The 21,478-nt window shown below is 40.5% G+C and overlaps 2 protein-coding genes across 3 annotated transcripts; both read left to right on the top strand.

The window, feature by feature from the left end:
- The first annotated feature begins 234 nt into the window (after nucleotides 1-234).
- Nucleotides 235-6,849, top strand: prox3 (prospero homeobox 3). Of its 2 annotated transcripts, none has more exons than XM_072687648.1 (5): nucleotides 235-433; nucleotides 1,407-3,008; nucleotides 3,987-4,088; nucleotides 4,493-4,693; nucleotides 5,917-6,849. In XM_072687648.1, the coding sequence occupies exons 2-5, from the start codon at nucleotides 1,431-1,433 to the stop codon at nucleotides 6,103-6,105; spliced, it is 2,070 nt and encodes a 689-aa protein (XP_072543749.1). In that variant the 5' UTR covers nucleotides 235-433; nucleotides 1,407-1,430; the 3' UTR covers nucleotides 6,106-6,849. The 2 variants fall into 2 exon arrangements, with proteins under 2 accessions (XP_072543749.1, XP_072543748.1); XM_072687647.1 differs by having other exon boundaries at nucleotides 237-433; nucleotides 1,407-3,035; nucleotides 3,981-4,088.
- Nucleotides 6,850-9,332: 2,483 nt separating this feature from the next.
- tmem179ba (transmembrane protein 179Ba) lies at nucleotides 9,333-15,297 on the top strand. Its single transcript, XM_072687646.1, has 5 exons — nucleotides 9,333-9,436; nucleotides 11,384-11,574; nucleotides 11,743-11,880; nucleotides 12,070-12,148; nucleotides 14,375-15,297. Exons 1-5 carry the CDS (start codon nucleotides 9,341-9,343, stop codon nucleotides 14,531-14,533), a joined length of 663 nt encoding a protein of 220 aa, XP_072543747.1. The 5' UTR covers nucleotides 9,333-9,340; the 3' UTR covers nucleotides 14,534-15,297.
- Nucleotides 15,298-21,478: the final 6,181 nt, after the last annotated feature.

Here is a 21,478-nt window from a genome sequence, read left to right as displayed (position 1 = left end):
TTGCTACCACTGTCTAAATACTAACGTTCTGCCTCTAAATCCACCCCTAACACTGTAATAACAATGATAAGACTATTAATTGTATTGGTGTTGTCGTCGTTGTTTAGGTGTTGTTAAAGTTAAGGTGGGTTTAGATGTCGCACGTCAGTATTTAGACCGTAGTATAACAGTGGTCAAAGGAAATACCCCGCGAGGTTAGGAATACAAATATTGTGTGTGTGTGTGTGTGTGCGTGTGCGCGTGTGCGTGTGTGGTGGCTGGACGGACCTCCCTCCCTCGCTTCTCGGCGCGCGCCGGACAGGAGGAGCGGTTCTGAGGGAAGAGGACAGACGCGGAGAGAGAGACACACACACAGAGAGGGAGAGGGCGAGAGAGAGAGCAGCGTGAAGAGAGCAGCGGAGTGAGCGGGACACGGGCTCAGCTGGACTACAGGGTAAGCGCTGTTTCCGCCTTTCTACTTTCCGCTGTTGCTGAACCCAGCCGGTATGTGCGTGTGCGTGTGTGTGTGTGTGTGTGCGTGTGTGTGTGTGTGTGCGTGTCCTTGCTAAAGCAGCTCGGTTCGCTGATCTCTTGGCGAATGTGCGACACACGCAGCAGCACCAGTGCGCACGATGGCAGCTGAAGAACAGCAGCGCTGAGTGTAGAGCAGCTCAACACTACAGCCGTACAGCTCATAGCCTGCGAGAAAACTTCAAAATATGACGTCTCTGTAGTTCACACAGACTTCCTTTCCCTCTCAGTAATTACTGTAAATCCAGAATAATCTACTGGCAGCACGTTCATCTCCCTCAGTGGCAGTTAAACAGCTTTATATTCAACTAATGATCCTATGCCATCTGTGGCATTTGAGAAAATAATAAATAAAAGCATAGCTTAATGTCTAGTAATCTGATTAAATCATGACTGAGGTTGTTTCGAAAGTGCCTTTAGGCTCAGATCTCTTAGATCTCTTAGATCTCGATCCATCCGTTATCTACCCATCCCTGGCCACACCATTCAGTGTAAAACTGCTGTCTTCAACCAGATGTCCAAGCTGTAAGGTGCCGTTTCGGCTGAGCTTCGCAAAGCTCTGAACCGTGCTCAGAGTTTGTGCACTACAGTAATCTCATTGAAAATATTTACTCTTTCTCACCTTCTCCGTGTTTGTGCATGTGTGTGGGGTAGATAGAGAAAGCAAGAGAGAGGGAGTGAGAGAGCGAGAGAGAAGGATGAGGGACATAGAGTCAACAGTCTGAATAAACAGTGGCTACAGCTGTCCATGAGCTGATAACGCACACATGCAGAGAGGAGAGACAGAGAGTGAGATGATGATGCTGACAAAGATAACAATGAGAGGATGGCGTGTGGCTTTAAAACGCTGACACGAATTCAGGCCAACACATTCACACTGCTGTCTTTTGATCCAGAATCCCAGGAAGAGACGAAGAGGCATGATGGACTCCCCCTCTGATCTTTTCCAGCAGCAGCAGCAGCAGCAGTCTCATGCTGCATTTGACCTGTACACCCGCAGTCCGCTCGAGTCCACTTCCACTGGCAGCACTTACCCGGCTAGCAGCCCTGCACCTTACCCCATCGTCTCTCCACTTCTCCACCCCAACAGCGCCTCCCAGAGGTGGGGTGGATATAGACAGCGTCAGTGCCTGTTCTCTGAACTGCCGGTTCGCGAAGAGGCGCGAGAGGAGGATGTGGAAGTGTTGGGACGGAGAGCTGCTGAAGAAGCCAGCCAGGTTCCGTTACCCCGACTTGTCGAAAGGAGAAGAGCTTCAGTCCCTGAATCTTGTGACTGGAGCCAGGACATTGTGAGGGTGAAGAGGCTTAGAGTGGACAACGTGCTGAGGAGAGATGGAGACTTGGGAAGGGAGGAGCACCGGGGGAGAAGGAGGATTGCGTCCCATGGCCCACAGGAGGAGAAGAGTGGAGGAGAAGAAGAAGAAGGGAGGAGGAAGGAGAACAGGGAAGGAAGGCGACGGCAGAGACGCGAGCTCAAGCTCCAGCTGGAAGAGACCAGAGGAAAGCTGATGGAGCTTCAGCGCAAGGTGTGGAGAGCATATGGGGAGCAACGGCTAGAGGAAGAGAAAGAGAGAGCAGGACCAGACGAGGATGGAGCAATTGATGAGGTTGCTGAGATGTTCTCTGAAGGAGAGGTGGATGACTGTCCGGCCAGTGGACTCTCTCCTGGCATGTTTTCTTCAGGAAAGAAACATGAAAAACATGAAAGCAGACAGAATGGGAATTCTGAGGACTTTCCTGAAGAGCCTACAGACATGGATATGGAGCTGGATGGAGGAGGAGTGTGGCTGGGCTGCAGTTTGGTGGAAGGTGAATGGGAGAATACTAGTGGCAATGATAAAGAGAAGTTTGCTCAAGCCCTCAAGCAGGAGTTGGCCAATGTTGTGGCTCGGGTCATCGACAGGGTGGTCCGGCTCTATGCGGAAAGTGACCACTCGCCAACCCCTGCTTCAGTTCTAGCCCAGGAGACTCCTGCTAGTAGGGTATTTGGTCCAAACCCAGGCAGGAAGCCAAGGCTGGGGTTTAGACCCAATGTCCTACTTGCTGGGGGAACACATGGGTCAGAACAGGCTGAAGCACTGCCACTGGTCGCAAGGAAGCTTCAAGACAAGAGGAACCCTCTAAGTCAAGGCAAACACAAGCACCCTGTGATCCCTCCACAAAATCCTAGCTTACCCTTCCTACCTCAGCCCCCTCTCCCTGCGCTCCTACCCCCCAGGAACAAAGAGCCTTTCCTGCCTTCCTGTCCACCGAATCCTCCTCCGTTCCCCCTGCCTCTCCTGCACTACACCATGCAGCACCTCTTCACTCGTTCTCTCTCCAGCCTACCCCTCCACAAGGACAGCCTCTCTAGTGAACCCTTCATGGAATTTCGCTCTCACAACCCCTCATTCCCACCCTTGCCCCCACTGTTGGCACAATTAAATCCCTCTCTCGCGGACAGAGGGAGAGACGAGGGCTTGAGAGTAGGAGGTATTGGAGGGATGGACGGAGGAGACGTATCCCTCTATCTGGGTGCTGGATCAATATCCTTTTACTTTTAGATAGAAAACCATAAGGTTACAGACAAAAAGACTACTAGGTTATTATTCTGAGGGTTGGGAACTGACCCTTTCAAATAAGGTCTTATGTACTAGACTGGTGGCAATTAAATAATTTATTTCAGTTTTGGGTTTCAGGTTCAGGTTATTTCAGGTTATTTTAAGGTTGATAGCAACTGGCTGTCTGATGTAAATTACATTGACCATTACTATTGACCATTGTGAATACAGAAAGTGCTAGAATAAGAATTTAAATGTAAAATACACCTTGAACATCATATATCCAAAACATTATCTCTCTAGCTGTCAGACATTTGGTGATGTCTGCCTGCAAACAAGTGTACTGCCAGTATGATCTGAGGATCGCTGACCTGGGTTCAAATCCCAGGTCATCAACAGCCGGAATCAGAGAGAGCACAATTGGCCTTCCTCTCTCCTACATCTCTCCTAGTGTGATGTTGATCAGCACAGGTGTCTGCTAGCAGTTGTATTGGAGCCTTCAAGCACACTGGCTGGCTAGCAGTACCGCATCAGCAGCAGTTCAAAAAGAGGCAGTGGAAGGCTTCACATGTGGTGGAGGAAACGTGCTGGTCTTCACCCTCCTAGTGTTGGGGGCATTGCTAGTGATATGAGGAGTTCACATGAACAGGGAATTGAGTAATTGGCTTTCCAAATTACGCAGAATGTGGTAAATGTTCATGTGAATATAATTATATATATAATTATGTAATTTCCGTACAGCTCTATTACATCTAATCCACCTAATTTCAGTTTCAGTTTCAACTATGATGTGTATTTTTTTATTCGTATTTCAAATCAGTACAAATCAAAACGTCACATTTTTTAAATGATTAGGCCCACAATGTTCCACTTGTGTGCATACAATAAATGTTTGTATCTGTCATAGCCAATTCCCTTAACTCTCCAAACTCTCAGGAGGGTCTCTCCCCATGCCATCTGAAAAAAGCCAAGCTAATGTTCTTCTACACACGCTACCCCAGCTCCAACACTCTCAAGACTTACTTCCCTGATGTCAAGGTAGGTTTTTAAAATGATCACAGGGGTGTGTAGGTACAACACATTAACACTGACGCAAAACCACATTAGACACAGGAGGATAATTACAGATGGGCATTTACACATTTCCGACCTGCTGGCTAATTTTGTACAGGCGAACAAAGTGAAACAGCCGTACCATATAAGGTGAACGGATTACAGTAATTTAATACTACACTGCACAAATGAAATAGCTTTTCCATTTCCTGTTTAGTTCCTTTTCTGATAAAAGGCAATGTAGCTGTTCACTTTAAAAGCACACTGGTGGATATTGAATGTTTTCAATGTTGGCTATGGCAGCATGCATGCAGTTTAGCCCATTTAACTGAGGCATTTGAACATTTTGTAAGTCATGGTTCAGCTAACCTTGATTTTCTTCTCCACAGTTTAACCGGTGCGTGACCTCCCAGCTCATTAAGTGGTTCAGCAACTTCAGAGAGTTCTTCTACATTCAGATGGAGCGGTTTGCACGTCAGGCGGCCCGCGAGGGCCTTCCAGCGTCCAGGGATAGGGCACTGCGCTTAGGCCGAAACTCAGAACTCTTCCGCATCCTCAACATGCACTACAACAAGAGCAACGACTACCAGGTCAGGGTGTGTTTGTGTGTGAATGTGTGCATTCTGCTGTTCAAAAGCTTCAATTATTTCAAAAGCTTCAGTCATTTTTGTTTGTTTTTATACTCGAATAACTCATACAAATCAGATCATATCTGTTGTAAATAATATTTTTTAGTATTTTAAGATATAAAATTAAGAAATGACAAATAAAATACGATAAGCGGAAATGACTGCATTTTTGGAGGTGGATCATGTCTGAAGCCTCTTCCCCTCCTAATCAACCACCTTTAAACAGAAGCCACCCAAATTCCATCCCAAGGTTTTAGAGTTCCCTCTTTATTACAGTCTCCTCATACATTATCACATGCTCGGGGCATGGTCCAAACTCGCAAATAAGCTCTTGAGAGTAATTTTTGTTAGCTGTTTATTTTAATCTGCTTACTGCTTTTGACATATGAGAGATTCTGTTACACCATAAAAAGTGGTTCATCTGTTCAACTGAAAAAAAATTACTTCAACAAACGACTATTTTGGTAACCGAATAATGGATTATTGCTCAGTTACCAAATAACTCTTATGTAGCTATCAGCTTTTAAATTTGGCTTGAGGTTGTTTTATGCATTTGCTAACTTAGACAATAAAGATAATACCTTATTCCAATTGTTTTTAAAATGTCCTGCTAATATAGAAGATAAATGTGTCCGTTTTCCTTTTTCACAAACTAATCGACTATTATTTAGTTCCCAACAAAATGGGACATCGATTTCAGTTGAAAAATGTGGTACCCCTAATGTGGTAGCAAGCAATTGGACTGGATGTATTTAACTCAAATAAATACTGAACCCAGTTCCAATTGCTTGTTCCCACATAATGTCATTTTATGGGTCGAACAAAAGGACCATTGCTTATAGTGTGTAACAATTGTTATTTTTATTTTGATGCTGTACAGCTTTCTCAATAATAGTAGAATCATCTACAACATCATTCATCATTCTGAATACATGGAGGGTTTGACTGCAAACCGCATTAAAGGCAATTTGCATTTTTTTAGTCTAATGGTGTTAGGAGAGAGCTTACACACAAAGATATGTCAATGCTGCAAGATGATTCATTTCAACATTATTTAAAGAAAGAGAATTAATTTTTTTTATTTTATATGATTGAAAACACTGATTTTGGGCGCATGAGTTGTGGTGTATAAGCGTGTCTGTGTATTACCGTGTGCGTGTGGTAATGTCGAATCCTCTGCCCAGGTGCCAGACAGATTCGTGGAAGTGTCTGAGTTGGCTCTGCGGGAGTTCTTTGCTGCCATCCAGGGTGGACGTGACACCGACCCCTGCTGGAAGAAGTCCATCTATAAGATCATCTGCAAACTTGACAGCCCTGTGCCTGACAGCTTTCGCTTACCAGGCTGCCCCATGGACACACACCGCATGGTCTGAGACCAGTATGAGCAGTCACATGCACACCACACATTCAGACACACACACACACACACACGCACACACACACACACACACACACACACCTCTTAGCTTAAGGATTAATGTGGGTTCATACACAGACACAAACAACACATGGCCCAAGAGGGTTAGTGTTGATATGCACACACACACTGCCCGAGGATCAGCTTTGGCATATACAAACTGGCAAATGCATCTGCATACCAACTCGCACACACACACACACACACACACACACCTGCTAAATATCATACAGGCACTGACTGGAATCACACAAAACTATTTATATAATCTAGCGAGTGAGCAGTATCTATGTGATAGTGGTTTGTTGCCTTCCAGATCCAGTGGAAAGAAATCCATGTGGCACTAATACAGAGGTCAATGGCCTTATTGAATGTATACCATTATGAATAGGTCACTGAGAGGTGTTAGGATTTTGCTAGTACTGTTCCAGAGAGATGATCATTATTTGGAGATGTTTAAAAGGTTTTTCTATTTACTTGCGGAAACCTTTATTTTCATGTATTTATCAAGAAAACAACGCTCTTAACAACTGTGGGCCTATGGGTGGTCTTTTCATTGTAATTTTATATTCGATTTGCTTATTTGTCATGATGTTTTGCATATTATGTGTTTGTTTCATAAGGCTTTGAGTCTAAAAAAAATACATGTGAAGTTTTGATGTAACAGTGCTACCAGTAATTAAAAGTGATTGTTCAACCACTTACAGTATAGCAGTGTTTTATTATTCACACATACAATCACAGAAACATGTCTATCCATTATACAGTATATGTTTTCTGGACAATTTTCTTTATCATATTCCATGTAGGGATCAGTTTAGGGAGAGGTGTGTGTGTGTGTGGTCTCTCATTAAGTCTAAGCGCCTGACAGGCAGGCTGGGTCGGTTCAGGGTGTCGGATAGACAGCTTTGGCAGTTCGCCCTGTGTTTCTGGAGCCAGTTCACACATGTCTCATGCACTAAATCATGCGCTAGACCATAAAACCTTTAGGCTACATCACCAGAGACGGGTAGCTTAATCTAAAGCCATACTCAAGTAGGTCTGTCACAATAACCGTTTGGACGAATTGTTTGGACGAATAACCCATATTATTGTTACTTTAAGGCCCTTAATAAAATAATATTAAAATGGCATTATAATTACAATTGAACCCTTTTAATGAGCAATGATTTTAGATAAATAAGGAACAAAAATATCCTACATTTTAGACAAGGTGAAGACAAAGTTTGCTCTCCACTGATGCACCAGAGTGGTGTCCCTTCAGAGACTACAGCAGAAGTTCAGCTCCATACCACACTATCATGGTTAAACAGTTAACGCGCGGTTCACAAGCATGCTGATTATCCTTGTCTGCTGCTGTCCGCTCTGCTCTCTGTGTGTGGAGGCGCCATTATTGATGAACAGGTCATTGTGCTCACTGCACTCTTTTCCTGCATGATAGGTGTTGCTGTCTCTGTGCTATGTTGACCCCAACACATGCTGTCAACAATGTAACATAATGAAAGTAACCCCCAAAACAAGAAATTAATTAACTAAATGTTAATGACTATAATGGTAACATCAGGAGAAAAAAAAACAGATGATGTACATCATAAAGTAGAAATTGTATAATTTAAAATGAACAGAACAGGATTTTTTTTTATTAAATAACTATACAAATGTCATTAATTAAGCAAGGAATGCATATGAATTCCTTTAGATTCCTGAATCCCCCGCCTGACTTTGCACCTCTTTTCTATAGTAGTAACTCATTCAGAGGATAAGTGACCACAGACATGTCATTTTCATACCAGCTTTGTGTCGTCTTAACAACAGTGTAGGAAGAACTAGAGCAGAACCAGATTTGGCCATTATGTTGATCGCTCTCTGGACGGGATCTAGAGGCAGCTCTTGTGATTTTGTACAACACAGAGATAACACCCAGTGTATTCCCACCGATTAGGGTGGAGTAGATTGTAATCAGGTCTTCCTGGGAATCTTGTGTCTGGTCATTATGGAAAGGACGCAGGTGTTGAAATGTGAGGCTTTCATCACGGACTGGTTAATATGAAGGTCATCGCTTAAGGTAGTTGAGGTGATAAGTGAGAGGTTGCATTTGTTACCACAGGAACTGTGTCTCCTGCTGAGCATTTTTTACAAAGCAGATTTACAATGTAACTGACTTCTTTCCATTGAGTAGCATTTCTGTGATGCATTGACCTCATGTTGATTTTTGGTGTCATCTACATACCTGAGGTCTAATGTTTTACCATAAAACATGTTTCAAGTAAGGGGAAATGACCCCTATTTCAGGGCCTCTGGCTGTAACATCTTTCCAGGTGCTGAAGACTCAAGCACTCATCCAGTTTTCGTCCAGTCAGATACAGTAACTTTGCAGCCAACTTGGCACCTGTGAAGGCATATTTGCTGAAGTGAAATAATGTCTTCCCATGGTCCCACACAATCAAACTTACAGTAAGACTCTTACCATAGATGTCTGCATTAGCCACTTACGGGTAAACCTTAACAGGGCATTGTCTGTGTTACCTCCTGGAAAATTAGCATACTCATTTAACATCTATCAATCACTACTGCCATGAGCTTGTGTAATACAAGCTTTTCTAATACTTATTTCATGCAGGAAACCATTTATTCCAACTGGGTGGGAGCCCCGCGGTACAGGGCAAAAACCTGCAGCTTCCCTACCTGTGGGAACATTACCAGTCTAGTAAGAGGCATTAGATGAGAGATATGAGGAGCGAGTAGTTGTGGGGGTATCCCATCAGAATCAGAGGACTTCCACGGGTTTAGTGTGGTCAGCGCCTTCTTGATTTCTTGTCTAATAGTTCATATGTTGTGGTCCGTCCTAACTGCTTATTGATGTAATTCCACAGACACACTCCATTTTTTTTTTGCTGTTTTGCTTTCATGAAGCTTTTGTAACCTACTTCATTTTTAACACACTGTTAACACCACTGTAACACGTTACATCTTTCCCCCGTGTCCCACCCGGCTTCCCCTTCGTTGTATTACCCCACTGATGGTAAAACCAATCACATGATTTTTATGAACTCCCCACCTCTGCATCCATTTCCATAGTGTGTGTTTGTGTGTGTGTGTGTGTGTGTGTGTGTGTGTGTAAGAGAGAGAGAGAGAGAGAGAAAGAGTAAGGGAAAGTGCTGCTGCGAACCCATGTGACCGAATGGCTCGCGATGGCGCTACCGCGGCTGCTGTTGCTGGAGCTCGCGCTGTACGCCTGCTGCTTCATCTGCGGGATCATCACCGCCGCCTCGCTCACCATCTCTCAGGTACTTGTAGAAAACTGTGATTATATGTTTTATTTCATGGAGTAAAGCTGCGAATGCTGTTCAGCCGAGTTCGTTTGTTGAATGCAGCTTTTCTGTTTCCCCAGCTGAAGCTAGGCTGCCAAACTAGTACTGAACAGTCTACTAACCTCACGCGCTGTTTCAGCCAGAAAGTCCAGTTTTAGCCTGTTTAGTCCTTCACTGGCTGCAGGGAGCTAGCCCTCTACTGTCCTTACATTTTCCAAAAAGAAAACAAACAACTTTGCATGTGCGGGCTCCTTTTCAGTCTTTAAACTGTTTGATAGTGGGACTAAGTTGACGGAGGAGGCGTTAAACCCCATGAGCTTCTCTTCGTGTCATATGACTGCAAGTGTTTCCAATGGGGGTGTATTTTCTTCTTCCTTAACATGATCAATTAAACAGTTAATTATGCAAAAGGTCACGTGCGTATGCAAAACAGAGGCGTGTTTACATTAATAAAGCGAGAAGATGCCCGTGTTAATCATCTAAAGTCGAGGAGAAAGTTTGGGGCAGATGTGGAGTTGGTAAGCAGTCTGTGCTCTCACTTTCCCTTCCGCTGTTTTTTTTTTTTTACCACTTCTGCTTTTCACTCGGTCATGTGACCGACTGTACCTTCCTTTCTATGCAGTAATTGGCTTATTGGAGTCAGATGAGTAAAGAAAGAAATGTAAGAGAGCAAGAGAGGGTGGGTTTAGGCTTCACCAAATAACTGTGAATTAGTTTTACCCTGTTAACAAAGGAGAATCCCAAACACATCTGGGACAAAACCTCATATTAAAGGGTCCATTTCATGGGAAACAAAATATAATACTTGCTTTTTTTATGATAGAGCTTTGATGTAGTATGTGAGCATCGTTAAAGTTAAAAAATAATTCATTCATGCAGTTCATATATAGAAACTAAGCTGTAAGAAATAGCCTGTACAAATGTACATATTGTCACTGTCATGAAAAAAAATGGTTCTTAATTTTTACATTTCATGGAGCAAAAGAAAGGCCTAAAAATACTTGGAACAAATTATTTTTCACATTGAACTTTTATTGAAAGTTAAGACGTTTTCCGTCTTTTGTAAAGTTACCATTAAGGAGATACAAGGTTATCACGTGGCAGTGGCGATACATAGGCCTCAACTTACAGTACTTTAGCTCCATTCATTTACAGTGAAGCAATAAGGAGTGTTTCAGGCCAGACTGCTTTTTGAGCAAGGCATGATAGAGGACAGCAAGTAAGAACATTTGTGGTTGTACGCTGCACATTTCCAGTCCATTTAATTCTAAAGCCAAGTCTGAAAATGGTCGCATGAGTTATGACTATTTTTGCCACAAAACCCACACAAACATTATACACTGAGCTCAGGGGGGAAATAAAATAAATAAAATAAATAGAAAGAAATGTAAGACATGGGCCTGTAGCCCATGGTTTCTCATTAATAAATATATTCCCTACTAAATATTGTTCTAAATATTTTGATATGCAACGAACGTGATCTAACAAAGTCAAATGATTGCGGCGTTTATTGTGTAGTTTTGATGAACTGTCTTTGCAAAAGATACAACACTGCATAAAATGTCATTTGAGCGATTTTATTACTATGATCTAAAAGAACAAAAATAAGCACCTACCGTGCCAATCAGTGCTCTGACTGCACACACTCTCTCTGTTATGTAGCCATGGAAAACATGGCTTGCATGCATGGGGTGCAACTTTGTGGCAGATTCAATAAGTGACTTCTTTTATGTTTATTATTTTTTCAACAAATTTAAGTGGTACAGATTTATAGGTTGTTTGTTGTGAAACCACTAAGAGGTAGATGAAGCGTATCATAGGGTATGATTCAAGCCATGCATAGTAGCTAATTGTCTTTGATTTTATCTCCCTCTCTCTCTTTCATACATACATACATGCAAATTCTACCACACACATATGCAGGGTGATTTTGCGGGGATGTGTATGCTGTATGGCGCTGTGCGCTTAAATGGTTCAGACTTCACCGTGAGCTGGTCCAGCTCTCCCTCCCTCTGTTATTTTGTCTCGGCCATCTCTGTATGCGTGGCCATCTTCTGCTTCTCTTCCGTCCTCTACTGGATCTACACAAGCTGTGTGGAAGAAGAGATCAAAAGGTTAGACGCCAAATATTAAGTCTTGGTCATCCATTTGAACCATTAAAATCCATGAAATATCGAGTTGAGTCATGAGCTTTTTTTCAGTATTGCATTCACCAGTTTTTGTAGTGTTACCATCAAGGTTCATACTGTTTATAAATGGTTCTACTATCTTCTTTCTTCAAGAGAGCGAATGTGGATGAGTTTTTCTTTGGGTGTGTGCGGACTCTTCCTCTTCTTCCTCCTGGTGACGGGATGCATCCTGAAAGTAGGGAGAGACAGATTGTGTGAATCTGTGGTCCAAACAGGGCATAATGTGACCACGTAAGTACAGGACTCTTTTGAAGGATAACTGTGAAGGCAGAATTAAACTGTAGCAAGTTGGTGGCGAGTGTATTCATTCAGATAAGTGATGTGTGTATAATAAAGCATTAGAATTGATGAACCCTTTAGGCATGAGCAGTGACCAGTGCTCAGTCAATGTAAGAGCTACATGACTTGTGCCACTTGCAGGTGTGATGAAGCACAGAGCAAACCATGGAAAAAGCCTCTGATTGGGAGCAGTTTCTACTCCAGACTGCACAGTGCTGAGGTATGTAAAAGCATGTGTGCTACTTCTATAAATGACCATAAGCCTATATCTAAGCATATATCTCCAAAATGATAATTTTTCAAGAGATGGCTAAAATGATCTTCATTCTTTTAGTGCAAGTTAAAATAAAGGTATTTTATACCCAGTAATTTTCAAAGCCAATCTAAGATGCGTGTTTTAGACGCAAAGCAACTTACTTACATACTCACTCAGCCAGACTGCTTCCCTTGCATGCCATTGGCCAATTTGCAGTCGTTTTACTAGAACACAGTAAAGTTTAATTAAGATATTATTATGTATAATAATATTTTTCAAAAAATGATCATAATGGCCTACATTTTGAGTTAATTGTTTCCCCCCCCAAAACAGTATGTCTGTTATATGTGTTTATCGTTGGCAAATACTAGAAGGTCATGACACATTCTATTTAACGTGAATTGTCCAATAAATTCTAGTTATTAAAAGCTTATCATTGTGCATGGCCTCACAGATACAAGTATATGATGCTTTACGTTTCACTGACCTGAACTCAAACAACTTTGCAGTCTCTGGATTAAATAATTTTGTGTGGACCTACATTAAAGTGACACAGTGTTATATTGTAATTATATTGCTATATCATTTACCTACCAGAAGTGCTTCAAGATAGGACAACCAGTGAACCAACAACAGGGCACCTAAGTTAATTGATGCGATCCATGTAGGTTCCACCTCACAACTTGCAGGATATAAAGGATCTGCTGCTAATGTCTTGGTTTCAGATACCCCTGACAGTCCAGGGGAACCACACAATAATAGGCAGGTGGTGCTAATGTTATCTGATCTGATCGATGTTTATCCAAGCACTGAAATTGGCTTGGGAAACAATATACTTAGTGTCAGTACCTGCCTGTCCCATTTTTATTTTATTTTGTTGCTGTAAATGATTATATTTTATTATTATTACATAATAATGATAATAATAATTATGAATAATGAGGATAATAATTACCATACTGCAAAATAATCTATTTTTCCAATTTTTTTTTAATGCAATTTGATAAAGGCTAGGTCAAAGCGAATGTGTAATCTGTGATCTTGTAAGACCTTCAGTAGCTTTTTGTTTGAAGAAAGCATTTTGACACCTTGCAGGAGTATTTAATTAAATTCTTTAAGGCCCAGTTGGAGAACACCAAAATGTCTAACTTGCATTATGTTTCAGTGCCAGTTTCTGCATATTAAAGTAGCCTAGTAGTTCTGTCAACATTTTATGTGGCCAACAACTGAATGTCAAATGAAAATACACGTACAATTACAATTCAATACAGTTTTATTCTGAACTGAACAAATTATAAATAACAGAAACGGTAAATAAATGTTCTTTTCTCATTTGAAGTAAAAAAAAAGAATATACACATACAAGACCATTCTTGATTAAAGGCTCTGTTTTCAACTCCACCTTTTCTGTTGCCATGAGATTCAACTTTTCTTTTGCGCGCTTTCTTCTCTGACCGCAGTTTTCCGTTTTTTCCTTGAATGCACGTCACCCTCTCGAGTCGCTATGCTCATTGTAATGCACAGATCTGACAGGCTGATTAGCGTCACATGTTATGTATTTAACATGTGATTAGTCTGAGTTTCTTTGGCAGTGCGGTCCTATCTGGACCTGGACCTATAACCGATAAATTTTTAAGATCTATTTAATTTGGACAATTTGATATTTTGAGTGTCTCTTTTAACTTTTCCAACCTTTACGATGTAGGTTTAGCAGCCAAAGAAAGCAGCCAAAGAAGTTCAGCAGCCAAAGAAACTCAGCGGGCTCTGTCCTATCTGGACCTGGACCTATAACCGATACACTTTTAAGATCTATTTTATTTGGACTATCTGGCCATTTGGACTAATAGGCTGCATTCTGCCTATTAATTACCTCTACCTTTGTGGGACAAATTCTGTTTTTCTCTCATTATAAATTTCAACAGCCATGATTTAGCGCTAACCACACATTCACACATACACTCTCACACTCAAGGCAGGTCTCTTCTATTTAATTTTTTTACACCAACCTGAGAAAAGAGTCACTGATTATTTAACTTTCCCTTTTGTATCGTGTTTGATTTCATGTCTCACCTGTTTCATCTCTCACCTTCTCCGCATGACTGGACTCGTTTATGAACTTTTTTCATTTGTACATGATTTTTCTCGATCACAAACCGATGTAAGTGAAGTGTGCTTTTGTCTCTCTTTCAGACGGCAGCGTGGGTAAATTTCTTCAGCTGGGTGATAATAGGTGTTCTGGTGTTTCTGCAGCGTAGGTGGGGCTCTGTATACAGTTCACGAGAGGAAGACCCCACAGCCAGCCCTTCTGAAACTGAACCTTTCTTCAACCGGCCAGGACACCCTCAGTGAACACACTTGCACACATACACACACACATGTACACACACAGGCACATACTGCAGAACTTGTGAATATTCACTCATGTGAATATTCATGTGAACTAAAGACATGTGCAACCAGTCACCCACAGAAACAGAGAAAACAGACACACACATACACAGATTCGGGCACAGTATCGACAGGCTAGCTGAAAAGATGCTGTTTTGGCTACACCGGTCAGTGCTTTTAGTTTTGCTCACCAGCGGTATCAAGGCTTTGTTGCCATGGTTACTGATCTGCGATTGGCAGCAGTAGCCTGGCAGTTAAGAGGGAGGGGTGGCCAGATTGGTCTCTCTGACCTGTACAGATTTAGACGCAGTCTAACCAGCTTAAATTTGAATAGCTAGCCTATTTTAACTACTCTTGTGTATGCAAGGATGTGTGGATATTCATGTCCTGCTGGTTTTAGTCTCTGACAAATGCTTTGATAGGTGGTCACATTTTAGAGCTGTTATTCTTTGACAGTGTCGCTAAATCAAAAACACAGCTAAATGGAAATAAGTCCTATGGGAGTTGCCTCACGTTGTGGTATATTTGCCTTTCTGTACAGAAACTTTAAAACAAGTTTATTGTGAGGCTTTGTGTGTTTGTACAACTTTGGCTCCCCCTGCTGTCTGTTTTTTTCCTTGCTATATTGGAAATCTCTATAATTCAGCATGTATCTACATTGGATATTCTATACTGTTGGCTTTATTGAACTTATGGTAAAATAAAGTAAGCAGCTTTTTTCACCATTTGTCAGCTACATTTCTGCACAGTGTGTAGCCTTAGTCCCTTTTCTCTCCAACTCTGGCAAAATGCTTGGCCACATGTGTGTGTTTAGGAGATTAAGCAGCAGTACTTTAGGTATGTCGTTTGTAGTAGGAGTTTCTTAGACACACAAGGACTACAGAAATGTGTGTGTGTGTATGTGAAACAGCACAGCTTGGGTTGACAGGGACATAAATCTACCCATAGGCCTATGATAAGACCTGTCTGGGGTGGGCTAGGTGCCAAAACCATGCTGCTGTCCACAGCAGTAAAGTACTCAAAGACACAGTGTCCTTCCTGCTGTGTCCTTCTCCACACAAAGACAGGCTCTGCTCTGTCTATTTATGTCCTTATTACCAACAGAATCTTCCTTTATATATGTTCAATAAAATAATCTGATTTATGTTTATCTTTGTCGTTTTCCACCCCATTCCTCCGGGCAATATATCACGTCTCCAAATGGCTATACATTGTATTGTTAGTTAAGTTCATTCTGCACTGATTTTTTAAATTAAATTAAATTAAATTAAATTACCAACTCTTAATTGCAGTTTACTTATTGGATTACACTTTGTTTTAAATGTGTAACTTGCCCATCTTGCCTCAGTTATTTTGATCCCAGCACATTTACTCAAGCAAACTAAATGTATCAGAATATTATGACCACCACTGGTTTGGAATGAACCTGGCCTGGGATGTTTCAGATGTCATGTGACAGGGGTTTGCTGCATGTATAAATAAGCAACTACAACCAGTCAGTTGTAGCACAGTGCAAAACTATTGTTATGGCCAAAAGGACATGATTTGACTGATGGGGTAATGGGTGAAAGATGTATGCTGTACACTTATTCAGCTTTAGAAGAACTACCAGTTTAAAGAAATCATTGAATATTTCCATTACAGCCAGGTCCACAATGAGTATATGCAAACTTCTGAGTGCAACTATATCAAGTCAATGGTTCAGTGATTGTAGCCTCTCATTCTTGTTCATAAAGCTGAACAAGTGGATTCCCTCAAGGACAAATGTAGCTTTCCAATTTTTAGAATTAATTAAAAAGGTCCTGTCATTTTGCACATAATTGGAGTGGCATACTGCTAGACATTTATTGCTCAAACAGCAAAATATGCCCTTGAGTGTCTGTGGCTGCTACTGCCCAGAAACGATGCAGAATGACCAGCAAGCTTTTGTTTGTACAAATAGATACATCAGCACTTATTGTTACATATTTAACATTTCACTGCTTTTCAGCTTTCCCAGATTACAATTAAACCAACTTTTTGATGTAAGTTTGAAGGATGCATTTTAATTAATAATTTAGTATCTCCAGTTTAACTTTTATAGTCTGGCATGTCTGTGAACATCCCTGGATTCTCTCTTCCAGTGCAGAGTGTCTGTGTCCTGAAATTGCTTACAAAAAATAAAATAAATTAAAATTAAATTAAATTCCTAAAACTTAAATCCTGGAAAAGTTGACCTGTTGAGCCACTGAGATTGACTGACACTGACACTGACATATTTTAGCTACTGACTGTCTAAATATATTTCTTGAAGTTTGTAATGCTGCACTGTCTTTTGGACAGATATTACAATGGCATAATCTCCTACAGTGTTTAATGTTAAAATTGGATACATTATTAGTACTTCACATTATTAACAATAATAATATTTGACATTGATGAATTGGACACTGCTTAACACACGTGCTGCACATTGGCAAGCTTTCTTTGTTAATCATAATTAGTTTCTTTTCTCCATTGCATCCAATGGGAAATATTTGGATATAGTACTGGGTGTTGATTAGTACATTCAGTAGCCATGTGTGTAAAACCTATTTATACTGAGAGGCTTTAAATTTGCTCATTGTGTGTAGGCTACACTGTACACGTATAGAAGTCATGAAAAGATACCTGTCAATCCTCCAAATTTTAACATCTGTAATAAATGAATACAAACTTGGCTTTACCTTTGCAGTGTGTTTACTGCATTACCCTCCTGGAAAGCAGCTGGCAGTATGTAATGCATCAAAGGAGAATACTATGTGAGCTTGCATGAGAAAGCGTAAGTACCTCCATTCAAGTAAAACATTTATGTAATAAGGAATATCCTTGTTCAAGAAATACTTCTAAGCACATTATTTCATGTTAAAAAATGCAGGGATGTTAGCAGCATTTCACCATTAACCAGGTATCCAATTCTGACCACCTAACTGTGAGAACTAGTTAACACAATACAATGCACTTATATTTCAGAACAATTGGTGGCCAGGGGGTAATTTTAGGATTCACGGTGTGTACCCTGCCCCTGTATGTGGACAGTGACATAGGGGCAGTCCAGGGTAGGGCGCTGGAAAATGTCCCTCATTTCAAATCTCAGTGTTGACAGGCATGCCTGGAAAATGTCCTGGAAAGACCTGGAAAATGTTTCCCTAAAAAGAGTGGGAACCTAATCATGCTTTGTGGCTGCTTGCAATGACGCAATAATGACGGGGAATAATAATGAAGGGAAATAATGACTTTAACCTGCAAGATTTTTCACCTCGGCCGTTTGGACCTTAAAGCAACATTATGCAGAACTTGTCCCTTGAAACAGCAGCTTAAAAATCATTGTGATGTTCCACTGATTGTAAAGGGGAGAATAGTGTCTCTATCATTGCCACTCCGGGAAAACTTCCTGTAACATATGTTGGCATAGTAACAGCCTATCATTATTAGGATTAGTATGTAGTCTAAACCTTACAGTATTACTATACAGTCCCATGTAGCTTTGGTGAAGTGGACAAGGCAAGAAAATTAGATTCTTTAAAGCAGCATTATGTAAGAATTGATATGTGCGATTTGGTATTTTTTTGCTTATGGGCTCTGCCTACAGATAGAAGGTGTAATTCACTGCAGTGATGACAAATCCTATTTTGTCCCCCACCCCCCCAACCCCTCCCCGTGTCATTTTCCTGAGCAGTTGCCAGTTCTTTTAAGGTAAAATGCTATATACTGTTGCTTTACATGGGAAAGCAGGAAGCTTGCATTTCCAACAGAAAGACAAAAGAAAACTTTGATAGCACTTAAATGTGTTCTCTTTATTCATCTCTGTCTTCCTTTACACCTGAAACACGATGACAGCTCCTGCTCTTCTACATTTTCTAACCTCATTGTTTAGTTTATCTCAGCTCATCCCCTCCTCATCAACACCCCCCCCCCCCTCTCTCTTACAGCTGTTTGCTCAGTTTGCGCACTTGTCTCTCGCGGGCCTCATACGCGTGCTTGGTATCGGTCAGTTCCCCTAAGCGCATGCGCAGTCGGGCCATGTGTAGTTGCGCGTGCTGGCAGCGCTCGCGCAGACTCTGCGCTTCTTCGCGCAGCTCCTCTGCAGCAGTGCTCAGCTCGACCCCCCGCGCACGACACTGAGCCTGAGCATGCGCAGCGTCCTCCAGCAGAGACTCCGCGCTGGACGCCACCGAAGCGTGAGCGCGCTGCACAAACACGGCGTCCGTCATCACCTGGGGAAGAGAGGGAAGACGACCACTCAGTAAAACAAAGGTGATTAGAGATTTAGTGGCAGAGAAATGTGGCTGGAATACTGAGTGAAACCCTTTGAGCTATAAATGTGAAAATACTGCGTGAAAAAAGTTACTGTTATCAGCTGTACAATCTAAAAGAGTTGATAGTAGGAATGTGTGTTATTTAAAATAAATGTTTCTGTTTATCTTTACCGAAGACAGCATGGCTGTTTGCTTTACGAGCTAGAACTGCAAGGCCAAAGAAGTGTGGAGAGGAGAACGGAGTTAAATCAGAGAATTGTTTCTGGCCTGTCGAGCTGAGTAGCAAGGATGCAAATATAGACGTAGACCAAGAGCCAACAGTTCAATGTTCATCAGCCATTTTAGACGGTAAATAAAATGGCCACTGTTCATACTACTGTAAATAAAACTGTTACTGTTCATACTACTATAAATGGCTACTGCTCATACTACTGTAAATAAAACTGTTACTGTTCATACTACTATAAATGGCTACTGCTCATACTACTGTAAATAAAACTTTTACTGTTCATACTACTGTAAATACAGAGGCCACTGTTCATACTACTGTAAATAAAACTGTTACTGTTCATACTACTGTAAATACAGAGGCCACTGTTCATACTACTGTAAATAAAACTGTTACTGTTCATACTACTATAAATGGCTACTGCTCATACTACTGTAAATAAAACTTTTACTGTTCATACTACTGTAAATACAGAGGCCACTGTTCATACTACTGTAAATAAAACTTTTACTGTTCATACTACTGTAAATACAGAGGCCACTGTTCATACTTCTGTAAATAAAACTTTTACTGTTCATACTACTGTAAATACAGAGGCCACTGTTCATACTACTGTAAATAAAACTGTTACTGTTCATACTACTATAAATGGCTACTGCTCATACTACTGTAAATAAAGTGGATACTGTTTATACTACTGGACATAAAGCAGTTACTGTTTACACTACTGTAAATAAAGTGGATACTGTTCATACTACTGTAAATAAAGTGGATATTGTTCACACTACTGTAAATAAAGTGGATACTGTTCATACTACTGTAAATAAAGTGGATATTGTTCACACTACTGTAAATAAAGTGGATACAGCTCACACTACTGTAAATAAAGCAGTTACTGTTCATACTACTGTAAATAAAGTGGATACTGTTCATACTACTGTAAATAAAACTGTTACTGTTCATACTACTGTAAATTCAGAGGCCACTGTTCATACTACTGTAAATAAAACTGTTACTGTTCATACTACTATAAATGGATACTGCTCATACTACTGTAAATAAAACTGTTACTGTTCATACTACTGTAAATACAGAGGCCACTGTTCATACTACTGTAAATAAAACTGTTACTGTTCATACTACTATAAATGGCTACTGCTCATACTACTGTAAATAAAGTGGATACTGTTCATACTACTTGACATAAAGCAGTTACTGTTCACACTACTGTAAATAAAATGGATACTGTTCATACTACTGTAAATAAAGTGGATATTGTTCACACTACTGTAAATAAAGTGGATACTGTTCATACTACTGTAAATAAAGTGGATATTGTTCACACTACTGTAAATAAAGTGGATACAGCTCACACTACTGTAAATAAAGCAGTTACTGTTCATACTACTGTAAATAAAGTGGATATTGTTCACACTACTGTAAATAAAGTGGTTACAGCTCACACTACTGTAAATAAAGCAGTTACAGCTCACACTACTGTAAATAAAGCAGTTACTGTTCACACTACTGTAAATAAAGTGGATATTGTTCACACTACTGTAAATAAAGTGGATACTGTTCATACTACTGTAAATAAAGCGGTTGCTGTTCACACTACTGTTAATAAAATGGATACTGTTCATACTACTGGACATAAAGCAGTTGCTGTTCACACTACTGTAAATAAAGTGGATACTGGTTATACTACTGAAAATAAAGCAGTTACTGTTCACACTACTGTAAATAAAGCAGTTACTGATCATACTACTGTAAATAAAGTGGATACTGTTCATACTACTGGGAATAAAGCAGTTACTGTTCACACTACTCTAAATAAAGTGGATACTGGTTATACTACTGTAAATAAAGCAGTTACTGTTCATACTACTGTAAATAAAGTGGATACTGTTCATACTACTGGAAATAAAGCAGTTACTGTTCACACTACTCTAAATAAAGTGGATACTGGTTATACTACTGGAAATAAAGCAGTTACTGTTCATACTACTGTAAATAAAGTGGATACTGTTCATACTACTGTAAATAAAGTGGATACTGGTTATACTACTGTAAATAAAGCAGTTACTGTTCACACTACTGTAAATAAAGTGAATACTGTTCATACTACTGTAAATACAGAGGCCACTGTTCATACTACTGTAAATAAAACTTACTGTTCATACTACTATAAATGGCTACTGCTCACACTACTGTAAATAAAGTGGATACTGGTTATACTACTGTAAATAAAGCAGTTACTGTTCATACTACTGTAAATAAAGTGGATACTGGTTATACTACTGTAAATAAAGCAGTTACTGTTCATACTACTGTAAATAAAGTGGATACTGTTCATACTACTGGGAATAAAGCAGTTACTGTTCACACTACTCTAAATAA

Source organism: Salminus brasiliensis, chromosome 9 (assembly GCF_030463535.1).
Source record: "Salminus brasiliensis chromosome 9, fSalBra1.hap2, whole genome shotgun sequence".
Classification (NCBI taxonomy): domain Eukaryota; kingdom Metazoa; phylum Chordata; class Actinopteri; order Characiformes; family Bryconidae; genus Salminus; species Salminus brasiliensis.
The sequence above is the reverse complement of the archived record's forward strand: the minus strand, read 5'-3'. Positions and strand labels throughout refer to the sequence as shown.